Source organism: Trachurus trachurus (genome assembly GCF_905171665.1).
Source record: "Trachurus trachurus genome assembly, chromosome: 5".
Lineage (NCBI taxonomy): Eukaryota > Metazoa > Chordata > Actinopteri > Carangiformes > Carangidae > Trachurus > Trachurus trachurus.
Genome location: NC_139896.1, coordinates 4,255,918 through 4,268,885, shown reverse-complemented (window position 1 = coordinate 4,268,885; position 12,968 = coordinate 4,255,918). Strand labels below are relative to the sequence as shown.

Below are 12,968 nucleotides of genomic sequence, written 5' to 3'. Positions count from 1 at the left end.
CAGATGGTGGCCAGATGGCTAGGGATGAGCAAGTAGCTACACCATTGTCTCTTCAACCATATAAAAATTATCTGTATGCAGCCTATGGAGTGGGTGGGACTTTAACCTGTAATTGTAAGCCTAAAACTGGAAGAAGTTGCTATTATTATTATTATTAGAAAACTATAGTATTTACAGAAAAGCATCAGCACTGAGCTTCAGATTTTTGATCACAAGTAAACAATTTACAGAACAAGTTTCTTAGAAACACAAAACATGGATAGGCTATTCTTAAGTGCATCTAGGGCTGAACGATTTTGGGAAAAGATCTAATTGCAATTGTTCGGGCAGATATTCTGATTTGATTCACGATTTTCTTAAAATCAAGCTTCAGTGCAATATTCATTATATATAGCTAGTAAATGTACAAACTTGACAGAAAATTACAGCATGACATTAAAACATTAAATGCCATGCTCTAATGCAAGAATGAAAACTAAAGTTAAGTAGTGGGGGCCAGAGATGTTCACAAGTCTTTTTTTTTTTTTTTTTTTTTTTACCAAATCCAAGTCAAGTCTCAATTCTCTAAAAAATAAAAATCTCCTGACTCCTCTGGTTGTAATGACGCTTCTATCATAGATGATAGAAGCGTCAGATCTGCTGCTTTCCGGTCTACTAAGAATAGGTACTGCACAGCTATATAGTCTAGTCCTATTTCACAGCAAACATATTAACAGGAGGACTTAGCCTAGGCTACAGTAGCCTGATGTGTGTCAGTTATGCAGCAGCTCGTCCCCGACCCCGTGACGGAAGGTCTGACCACAAACGGACGTTAACTTGTGCCTCACTGGTGTCGCTGGTTCACAGTCACCTGTCTGTCACTCACCTGCAGCTGACTGCGCAGTCAGAGGATCTGCTGTTCCTCTCTCTTTAGCCTGGTGTTTGACTGCACTCTGTATAAAGTGTGTTAACTCATTGGCTGCCAGCCATTTTCAGATCAGAGAGCCCCATACTGCCAGCCATTTTAGAGCATTTTGAACGATCTTATAAGACCCACAGAATATTGTGTTCTATGACTATATAAACACTGAAACTACCAAGAGAAAAGTAGACTCTCTTTGTTCAATAGGAAAAAAAAAGTTTGTTTCTACCTTTTTCCGTTCTTTTGTAAACAGCAGTAGAACGTAGGCTGGTTTCGCCAAAAACAGCAGTTTTTGACCAAAACACTGAGAAAACGAGCTTTTTGTGGAAAGAAACATGTCAAGCAGAACTGTGACTTTGACGTTGATATTTTTTGCTTTAGTGACACCTCACACATCTGAACAGTGTTTTCCTTCTATAAAACAACAAAAACAACACTGAGAAAGGACTTTTGATGGCAAAATAATAATTTATTTACAAATATCAGTAAAAATGCATTAACTTTTTTGTACGTTTGTAGCTGTCACATGACCTCTGCCCCATGGTCGACCACTGCTCGATCCACCACCTGTAAATTATAGAAATATATAGAATTACCATAAAAATACATCTCTTAGATGTAGTCAAGTGTGATGTGGAGTTTTTTTTTTTTTTTTAACCTTTCCGATCAAAGCGATCCGCCCTTCTCTAAGCAGTAAAAGTTAGCTCGCTAGCAAGTTAGTTTATTTTATTATTTTTACCATTGATGTATTATATTATTACCTTCATGTCTTTCTGGAGCGTGGGGACGAGGCTCTGCTGCTCCTGGTTGATCCGGACGGAATCGCTCGGGTCACGTCCACCGAGCCGTCAGTTGAGCTGGGCTCTGGTCTGTGGTGACACCGTCAGCTGCTGCTCTCACCGGCCGCTCGGCCCGGCTTGATCGCCGGTGTCCAGCGTCGGTGTCGGTCGTCGGTGTCTTTTTCAATGATCTCCGTCGTTTTCTCACGATCGCGACCCTCTTCCTTTCCGAACTACCGCGACACACACGGTACATAATGTGCCGACGTGCGGAACACATAGGCTCCGTGCATAAGTTTCTTTAGCATATCTCTTGTCATCTCGCTTCTTCTTCTCATACCGTAATACATGCTGATCTCTCATCCAAAGAGGGCACTGCTGCCCCCTACAGGCCGCTACACATCTTTACACTAGTTTACAAGCCTGATATTGATGGACAAGCTCCGCCAGACCTTCCTCCAGCCCTTCCCGTTGAAAAACGCAATTGACGTCTATCGACGTCAATGGCAGTGAACGGTTGTAATTAGATTGACGTCTATAGACGTCAATGGCAGCCAATGAGTTAATTTCAACACTACAATTAGCGCGATATAGCGCATTTACCGTTTATTAGCGGTCAAGCGCGACCTATGCGCCCGTGTGTGTGTGTGACAGAGAGAGAGAGAGAGAGAGAGAGAGAGAGAGAGAGAGAGCGGAGCGAGGCACAGCTACAGTGACTGTGTGTAGAGGAGTGTGTGACAGCGTTCCTCTTGTTTCTTGTGTTGACGAACTTAACCAACAACTACCTATCAAATTTGGGGTGGCCACAGGGGTGGCCAATGAGTTTTCAGGGGTGGCCAGTGCCACCCCAGGCCACCCCCCAGAATCGCCATTGTCGCTGGGGGCTGGCTCCAGAAGGGAACAACTCCAGTTGAGCCACATGTTAAAATAGCCGACTTTACAGCTTAAAAAAACATATTTACAGCCTGGTACATTTTATTTTTTTGGTCTCAATCGATAGTTTCTACCCCCGCACACACTCTGAGGGGGGTGAATTTTTTTTAAACTCTACCGTTTTACTGTTGTTAGGTTAAAGGGATAGTTCACCCTAGAATGATATTTCGCTCATTATCTACTCACCCTCATGTTGACTAAGGGCTGGAAGAATTTTCAGAGTCCACCGTCCCTTCTCTGAGTTACAGGGGGTCTTGGCGTAGCAGTGCATTTCAATGCAACGGTTGCAAAGGGACACCAGAGCTCTTCGTAAAAAAACACACACAAAAAAACATCCAAATACCTCCATGATGCTCGTATGTAATGTCCGTCTTGTGCTGAAGCCCCAAATTGCGTAATTGTCCCGAAAAAAATTAAATAAGTCTATATTTTAAGCTTGTTTGTAGCGGAAGCTTCTCGAAGCTCCTCTTCCTGGTCCGTCCAAATCGCGCGTGATTCGCAGTAACCGCACTGACGCCGGCGCAAATCACGCGAGATTTGGACGGACCAGGAAGAGGAGCTTCGAGAAGCTTCCGCTACAAACAAGCTTAAAATATAGACTTATTTAATTTTTTTCGGGACAATTACGCAATTTGGGGCTTCAGCACAAGACGGACATTACATACGAGCATCATGGAGGTATTTGGATGTTTTTTTGTGTGTGTTTTTTTACGAAGAGCTCTGGTGTCCCTTTGCAACCGTTGCATTGAAATGCACTGCTACCCCAAGACCCCCTGTAACTCAGAGAAGGGACGGTGGACTCTGAAAATTCTTCCAGCCCTTAGTCAACATGAGGGTGAGTAGATAATGAGCGAAATATCATTCTAGGGTGAACTATCCCTTTAAAAGTTCTGGCCAATTAGGGCGCGCAAACGTTGAGTGACAGGTCCGGAGACCGCTGCTTCGAGGCCAGTGGGCGGGTTCTCGGCCGGCTAACGGCCGCACCGCTCCAAATATGGCAAGTAGAATCCAACATGGCGCAGTTCAAACCCCCGTAGTAGCGGCACAAAACAGACTCCACCAAACCAATGGGTGACGTCACAGGTGCTACGTCCATTATTTTTACAGTCTATGGTTTACATGCACTCAGCTGTCCAGTTAAAGTCGGATTAAGAGAATAATTAGATTTTCTCAAGTGTTACGTGTTTGGTCTCAGGCCCGGCTGAATGTAGCACTACGTTGGCTGTGGAACTATCCTAGTTAAAAAAAATAAGAGCATCAGGTATGCTGCTGAATGACAGGTGTGCAGCACCACGTCAGGTATGCAGCAGGACCAGTGGTACAGCGTCCTTCCGCATACATTTTAGCCCGGTGCTGTACCAGAGTTTTTTTTTCCAGAGTTTTTTTTCCCGGCTGGCAATGGATTTTCATACAGTATGCGTTCTTGTCTGCCTCAGTGGTACAGTGTCCTTCCGCATACATTTTAGCCCGGTCACTGTACCAGATTTTTTTTTTTTTTTTTTTTAAATGACTGGAGCACGAGCCGAGTTTTCCTCTACTACAGCTTAACAGCTGACATGTCAAGACGTACAGCAGAGACCTAGCACAGTTTCATTGGTGCATTTCATTATTATAAACTTCAACCTGAAAGCTCTCTGTCCTCAGACTGTCTGCTACCCAGCCATCACACAGAGAGAGCATGTGTGGCTTGTGTGGTGAGTGTGTTACAGAGTTTGATATGAATGTTCACATCAGTCTTATTTGTCAGTGCTTTGCTATGTTGTCATGATAGTTAATATATGCCGAGAAACAAGCTTGTAGCCTAAAATAAATCCTACAGGAAAGACCAGTGAATGTTTAATAAATCAAATATTGTTTTGGTTATAGAAACTGATAATATATGTGTTAAGAGCTTTAAACAAACAAAAATGTTGAAAATGTGTTGTTGTTGTTAGTGTTGTTGTGAACATTCATATCAAACAAAATAATAAAATAAATATTTTACAATGAACCGATCAGTCTGCATTAAGTTTTATTTTATTAAACTATAGTTACGGTACACGGCTACACTACCGTCTTTGGTCACGGTTAGACGTCAGGGGCGCATTGCATTGTGGGATACAGTACGCAATATAGACTGGTCAGATGCATACTGGAAATATTTTCCGCAGATTGTGGAACTATCCTAATTAAAAAAAATAAGAGCATCAGGTATGCTGCTGAGCGACAGGTGTGCTGCACCGTGTCAGGTATGCAGCAGGACCAGCGGTACAGTGTCCTTCCGCATACATTTTAGCCCGGTGCTGTACCGGAGGTTTTTTTTCCGGCTGCAGGAGTTCCTGGTAAAAGGAGGGGGTAGGAACTTCTACAGGAACCGTCCTCTCACTTGGCCCTCTCGATGGCCGTGTCTCCACTGCAGACAGGACCCACCGGGCTCTTATGGCGACGTGCAACAGTTTCGATCATTGCGTGGTCGTTGTGCAGCGTTTTTTTTTACATTTTTTTTACTGCTATTGTTGTTGTTGTTTTTTCTGTCAGTATAGCCTTCTTAAAAAAAAAAAGAAGCCGCCTCGATCGTCACGTAATGCCGCGATCACCTATTTACCGCTCTCTTTTTTTTACCAGGCCTACTACTACTCTCGGCTTTCACTGAGTTATTCTCTCTTTTTTCCGGCCGTTTTTCCATTTTTAGTAACGTTGGGTTATAAAATGCATCTTATTTTGGGGCTTTCTCTTAGCGTCACATGATCCTGATTTGAGTCTGACCAATCAGCACAGAGTAAATCTCAAGCTCCACCAGGACTTCTTCAGGGCCGATCCGAGTACCGACCCCCAAGCAGGGACTCTGTTCGGCCCCGTAAAAGTTCCTGTAAGCGGCCCTGTGGGGGAGGTTCCTGCAGTGGAGACACGCCTAATGGCGGTGGATAGAGTTCACTTTTGAATCATCCAAAACACACACTATGAAACATCAAAATACCTCCATACTGCTCGTCCGTACTGCCCCAAGTGTGCTGGAAGCGACCAGTCGCCCCTACACTGCTTTCCAGACACCTGCTGGCCTCTTCCACCATGATGCCCTTCAGCCTCCATGGAGCACCAGCCACTTTTCAGCGGCTGATGGACCACGTCCTGCGGGGGTGTGAGGATTGCAGTGCTGCCTACCTGGATGACGTGGTCATCTTCAGCGACACCTGGGAGCAGCACCTGCAGCATTTGGAGGGAGTCCTCAGCCACATCCAGCAGGCGGGCCTGACACTGAATCCTGCCAAGTGTCAGTGGGCCGGGGAGGAGGTGAAGTACCTAGGTTACAGGCTTGGACGAGGCGAGGTCCGACCACAGGTGGACAAGGTCAAGGCCATCCGCAGTTGCCCACGCCCTCGCACAAAGAAGGAGGTGAGGTCCTTCTTGGGCTTGACCCGCTCGTCCCGAAATTCGCCACCATTGCCGCCCCCCCTGACAGCGCTGACGACGAAGGACCAGAGGAACCCTGTTGTCTGGAACGAGGACTGTGAGACCTCATTCCAAACCCTCAAGGCCGGCTTGTGCTCTTCTCCAGTGCTGAGGAGTCCTGACTTCAGCCAGCGGTTCTTGGTCCAAACTGATGCCTCTGCAGTGGGACTGGGGGCAGTCCTGGCCCAAGGTGATCCTGATGAAGAACGACCTGTGCTGTACCTGAGCCGCAAGCTGCTGCCACGTGAAACCAGGTACTCCACAGTGGAGAAGGAGGGCCTGGCCAACAAATGGGCCCTGGAGAGCTTGAGGTAGGCTACTACCTGCTGGGGAGGGAGTTCGACTTAAAGACCGGTCATCGGGCTCTGACCTGGATGAACTCCATGAAAAGACCATGATAGTCGTCTCACCCGCTGGTATCTCTCTCTCCAGCCGTTCCAGTTCCAGATCCGACATCAAGCTGGCAAGAACAACGTTGTAGCAGATTATCTCTCCAGGTTGCGGCACATCGTCAACCTTGGGGAGGAGGGGGATAATGTGAGCGCCTTTGAACGCCCCGCCATTCCCTGACCGGTGCGCTCTCTCTCTATGGAGAGTGCGGGTGCCGGGAGCGTGCGCAGCACTTTCATTGTTCCAGCGGAGCAAAGCTCCATCCAAACTTAGGGGTATTTAAAGGGAGCTCGGCTCACTCAAGGGGGAGTTCTCGGCCTAGTGACATTGTGGGTAACTAACTGCCAGTGTAAGTGTTCAACCTTCCTGTAGATACCTTGGTTTTTCTTGTCTGTACTCCGTCCTGTTTTGTGAACATTTTTGCCACTTTGTGCTACTCTTTGGGAATTGGTGTTCACTACACACAGAAGTTTGCCGGTTGAGCCATCATTTTTCTCTCTCGTCCAAAACGAACCCATGACAAACATTTTGGATAAATTTAGCTCTAAAACAACTTCAACAACCATCTTTAGTTATCAAAGCAGCAACTGATGTGGAAGCTGCTCTGGCCTCCAGCCAAGTGCTCTGGTTAAAAGGGTGGAGGAGTCGAGACGAAGGAGGAGGAGGAGGAGAGTGAGACGGAAAACACACGGATGGAGGCAGGGCAGGGAGTGGCCTGTATGCTGATGAGAGATTGAGGAAGGGAGGGAGGGAGGGAGGAGGAGGGATAGCCAGCAGCTTGAGTGCATAAAAACCCCCAGTCAGATGTCCTGTTGCTTCACGACGAGCATCACCGAGCTCTCTCTTGACAGAGAACTGAACCATCGGCCACTCTTTAATCCAAACCTCCACCTCTTCCCGGCGCACGTTTGGAGGCCCGCACCACATCTCCATGACCTCCTACTCCCCAGTGTCCTCCAGGATGCTCGTCTCCGGGGCGCAGTACGTCGTGCGTGCGGCCGCCTACCATAACCACCAACAGCAGCGTTCCCGGCCCAGCGCTCAGCTGCCTCGCTTCACCTACAACAAGGTGGACTTCACCCTGGCCGAGGGGATCAACCAGGAGTTCCTCGCCACGCGCAGCAATGAGAAGGCCGAGCTACAGGAGCTCAACAACCGCTTCGCCAACTTCATCGAGAATGTGCGCTACCTGGAGCAGCAGAACGGCGCCCTGCAGCAGGAGCTCAACACCTTCAAGGGCCAGCAGCAGCTCGGCCAGCCCAACCGCGCCTCCAAGATCTTCCAGGAGGAAGTGAGGAAGATGCGGCACCAGATGGACGCCATCGGCAAGGAGCGCGACCAGTACCAGCTGGAGAGGGACAACCTGGCCGAGGACATGGCCTTGCTCAAGCAGAGGTTGGTGTTGTGATACAGGAAAGTGTTGCATGAAGGCGTAACGATCATGACACGACAGGTGGTAGAGCGGGTCCTCCACTGATCAGAGGGTTGGCCGCTCTGTCCCGGTTGCTGCTGTAGTGTCCTTGGGCAAGACACCTTACCCACCTTGCTCCTGATGGGTTGTGGCCCCTAATTACAAGCTTCCGGGTTACTGTATCATTATGTAATAGGTTTTTACTATGTAATAACGAATTATATTCATTATATTTCTAATTTAGGTATAAATTCATGTGCATACTTATTATATTCAACATACACATAAATGCCTACGCCTGCTACATACACTTATGCCATTGGAGACAACAACACAAATCACAAAAGTAAGAGATAACTGAGAAAAAATAAACAAGAAACAAAAGACAGGAGAGTGAATTAACAAATTGATCCAGGAAGCTTTATGTCAGCTGGTGCAACCTCACGACAGGACGAGAGAGAAAGAAAGAAAGAAAGAAAGAAAGAAAGAAAGAAAGAAAGAAAGAAAGAAAGAAAGAATCAACATGTTTTGTCTCTGTTTCCTGTTTGTTGAAATATTTGGTGTTGCTCTTTGTCCCTGAAGGTGGTATGAAGAGAGCCAGAAGAGGGCAGATGCTGAGAATAACCTGGTCGCCTACCGCACGGTAAACACATGCTGCTGCACTCACCGGGCTGTGATGATCGTATTGATTACAGCGTCCTCACTCGGGCTCATGTAACAGGTCAAAAGCAGCTGTTTAGAAAAAAAGAGAGAAAAAAAGCAGCTGTTTAATAATGTAACATGACAGAGCAGATTTATACAGATGTCACTGACCTAGGACAAAAACATCCACCTGTATCCCTGTTGTTTTGTTTGTTCATTTATCCTCAGTAAAAGTAAAACAAGATCCCGTAACTCTTCTTTTTCTGAATTATCACCATTTAATAACGATCAAAATGTCAGTTTCATTATTAAACGGTGATGATTTGCAAGAGCAGTGTGAAGAGGACCTTCTTTTTCCATTTCTTAAGACACGAGTGATGCTTTCCTACGCACCTGCATCTAACATTTTGGATGTGCAAATACTTTTCTGACTGTTAATTTATCCCCCCAAAAAATCTGCTGAATCATTGTAAGTTGTTGACTGAAGCCTTTCCAGACTCTTTGTACTTTCTATGCACTAAAAGAGACTTATGATATTGTGATATGATGATAAAATATAATTTATGTGGTCAAAGCATAAAAGAAAATTGATACTACAGTCCTTTATGTCTTTTTCTCACACATAAACATGTAGTATGTGGACGATGCAACGTTGTCCCGTCTGGAGCTGGAAAGGAAGATCGAGTCTCTGATGGACGAGATTGAATCCCTTAAGAAGATCCATGATGAAGTAAGTCATGCTGCTTCTTCTGTGGCTCAGAAAGTATTCGGACCGCTGCACATGACGGTGGTGTAAACTACCTGGACGCTGACGGAGATGATCATCAGTGGTGGAATTAAGAAGCTTAAACCACATCCTAATTTCTGTTTTTGGGGTGCTTGCATGGTTTTTTCTTTGAGCATTTTGAGTTTCTGCTTGTATTTTGGTGCCTTTTGCTCATTTTGCATCCATTCATGAATTATCAGGAGATCCAGGATGTACAAGTGAGCGTCCAGATGCAGCAGCAGAAGATGGAGGTGGACAGCAGCGTCAGACCTGATCTGACCGGAGCTCTGAGGGACATCAGGGCTCAATATGAGAACATCGCTAAGAAGAACATGCAGGAATCTGAGGACTGGTACAAGTCCAAGGTACGACATCATCAGACAGAGGGAGGAGGAGTGTGTGGGGTCGGGGACAAGATGATGATTGATTCATGTGTGTTTCATCTTTTGTTCCCAACAGTTTGCCGATCTGACCGAGTCTGCAAAGCGAAACACCGACGCTCTGAGGCAGTCCAAGCAGGAGGCCAACGAGTCCAAGAGGCAGATTCAGTCTCTTAAATGTGAAATCGATGCACTGAAGAGCAAGGTGAGTTATTGTACTGTGCTAGATGTGACAGTTGAGGGTCCTGTCACTATGCCTCCAATTGATCATGGGCCCTGGCTACTTGGCCAAGGGGATGTCCCTTTCGCCAAGTGGTTAGCGCGCATGACTCTTACTCGGGAGTCTGGGGTTTAAAGCCCCCCCGGGCCCTCTTCGCCTTGCCACATATATGAGAAAAAACTTTTTCACGTTTGCTGCTGTGCTGTGTTTTGTCTCCAGAACGAAGCTCTGCTCAGGCAGATGCATGAGATGGAGGACCAGTTTGGCAACGACATCGGCAACTACCAGGACAACGTGGGCCAACTGAAAGAGGAGATGGCTCGCCATCTGAAGGAGTACCAGGACCTCCTCAATGTGAAAATGGTTCTGGACATTGAGATCGCCACTTACCGTAAACTCCTGGAGGGGGAGGAGAGCAGGTGAGGAACTGTACTCTCAGTGTTTTAGTTTTAGTTTCCTTCTTCTTCTGTAGTCAGATTGTAATCCAGGTCTGTCAAGTTAATAACCTCAGAGGCCTTTTGTTATAACAAAATATTCCTCATATTCCTGTTTAGGATCACTGTCCCCAGCTTAAATATCTGCATGAGCAATCACCTTGGAGACCGAGGTAAGACAGATCTCAGATCAAATATAAGATGATAACAATCTAACAGCTCCATTTCACTTTTCACTCATACATCCACTCCATCAATTGTATTTGAATGTAAAAAAGAATTCTCAGCGAAGCTTTAATCTGACTTTTCGTAGACCATGAACAAACTCCGGACAGTGTGAGCATGAGGCCTGTGATGATAAGGACAGAGACTAGAGATGGAGAGGTACAAAAAAATGACAAGACATAATGCAAAAATACATAGTTTGGTATTATTTGCATTAAGGAAATTGTGAGGAATATACTGTATATATACAAGCATCAGTTACTTACAAATATATGAGATGAAAATGATCTTATCTGACTGTTTCTCTTCCCATCAGGTGGAGTGATGGAGTCCAGAATCAGTGAATTAGATCCCACTAATTATATTTGAAAAATAGGGAGTTTTTTTTCATCGGTGTATCAGGGTTCATTCGCCAGGTGTGCCTATAAATTGTCGTAATTTCTTGCCTTGTATTTTAAATCTGATGAAGTAACCTTGTTCTGAAACTGTTGTTTCCTTGATATTCAATAAATGATTCTGTTTACCATTGAGGACAATGAAAAAATGAGCAGTTTTAATTGTTGAAATGAGTACCAGAAGGCTGACCAAAGGTGACCCTGTAGGTGTGCATACCTGAAGATGCATATCTGTAAACTCAGAAGGGGTAAAAAAGGTGAGTCACTAGACCCCTGTAGAGGGGTCTGGGGGGAAATTTTTGTGATTTTAACACATAAATGAAACATTCTGGTGTACTCTGAGAAGAACATAAAGGGAACAGACAAGACGACATTTGCTTCAGATTTTTAAAAAAAAGCACATTTAGTACTGACTGAGGTTCAAGGCAAGAATGGTTGGAGTGATTTTAAGGCCCCGTTTATACGTAAAAAAAAAATAAAATGTACCAGGCTGTAAATATGTTTTTTTAAGCTGCAAAGTCGGCTATTTTAACATGTGGCTCAATTGGAGTTGCTCCCTTCTGGAGCCAGCCCCCAGCGACAGCCGAGGGGATTGCCGTTTTTTGAACACGGAAGTGAGCTTCACTTCTCAGACTGACAACTGCCCCCTTGGTCTGGACCAGCCATTCAAGGGTTTCCTCTGCTATGGGGGGTGGAGCGGTGCACCGCGGACGTGCACGGAGGGGGGAGGGGGAATGAAACCGAATGCCGCCGCGACGCCACGTCCCCTCGGACCAACAGATCCACTCGTGCCGACGTCGACAGCGGCAGGAGACCGGCAGTATCAGTTAGGGTTGTGCTGATCGGCGATCCAATCGTCTATCGGCGATTGGAAGGACGATCGGCGATGTTTTGTTTTCTTGCAGATTTTACACACACACATACTCGCTACTTTTTTTATTGATCCAATGCGCGATCTGTTTGTTTTGTTTTAATGAAGCCGCTCCTCTGGCTGCTTCCAACAGATACTCTGTCAAATGACAATGTTTCACCAATCAAATGCAGCCACTGGCGACGTCCAATCAGACGGAGCCAGGTAGTCATATGACCGCACACAAAATCTCTGTGGTAAACAGGGTGGCCACTCCGCCTCAAATTTGAGGAAGGCTGCCGACGCCAGCCCTGTTACTGTATGTCACAGCCCGACGAGGTGTTCACAGATATGCCACAAATAAATTACGCAATATCATTCCGTTCATTGATCATAGCGCTCTTTCTCTGTTATTAGCCCTCACACACACACAGAGAGAGAGAAGCGCGCATGCATGACAGCATGACAGCAGGGCACGGTAAAAGCCCGAAACTCATCGGGCGAGTTTGCAAGTATGCTATGTATAAAAGACAAGGGTGACAACTAGGATGAATAAAATGATTAGGAAAAACTGTAAAAGCCAGTGCCATAGCAAAAAAAAAACATGAAAAAATAAAGAAAAACATTGAAAAAACATACTGTAAGTCACAAATCAAACACAACCACTTTTTCAGTCAGGAAAATTATACTTCAACTTCAGGTGACATCACAGACAGGTGCTCTACATTGAAAAGAGTTTTCCTACTATGGCCACATGAGACACTCAACACACTGCAGCGAAAGAAAACACATGCAAAGACACAAACATGCAAAAAAAAAAAAAAAAAAAAAAAAAATCATATCACATGCACTGCAATAATTCACTACACAATTAAAGTGTTAAAACAAAACAGATGGACACAGGCCTCCAGAATAACTTTTTAGTGGCTAGTACCTAACAACATTTTTGGAGCACATGCAGAAAATTTTGAGGTGAATACTGTAGGTCGACTTGCAAAGCAAATACTCACATTTCCTTTTCATTCATGATCCTCACACACATTGACCCGACACCTGTAATGACAGATTCCAGATTCTTTGAGCCGCTTCTTTTCCATGTTTCAATGAAACTGTTGAAACATGGAAGAAGCGGCTCAAAGAATCACCAGGGGCCTCATGTATCAATGTTGCGTACGCACAAAAAAGTGGCTTATGTCATTTTCCAAGCCAACGT

The 12,968-nt window shown here is 45.5% G+C and overlaps 1 protein-coding gene across 1 annotated transcript; it reads left to right on the top strand.

The window, feature by feature from the left end:
• Positions 1-5,661: 5,661 nt before the first annotated feature.
• Positions 5,662-10,835, top strand: LOC310985600 (plasticin-like; the record flags this gene model as incomplete). Its single annotated transcript, XM_083971217.1, has 10 exons — positions 5,662-6,353; positions 7,291-7,827; positions 8,426-8,486; positions 9,120-9,215; positions 9,452-9,616; positions 9,711-9,836; positions 10,071-10,270; positions 10,406-10,458; positions 10,599-10,669; positions 10,827-10,835. 10 exons carry the CDS (start codon positions 5,662-5,664, stop codon positions 10,833-10,835), a joined length of 2,010 nt encoding a protein of 669 aa, XP_083827343.1.
• Between the last annotated feature and the right edge of the window lie 2,133 nt (positions 10,836-12,968).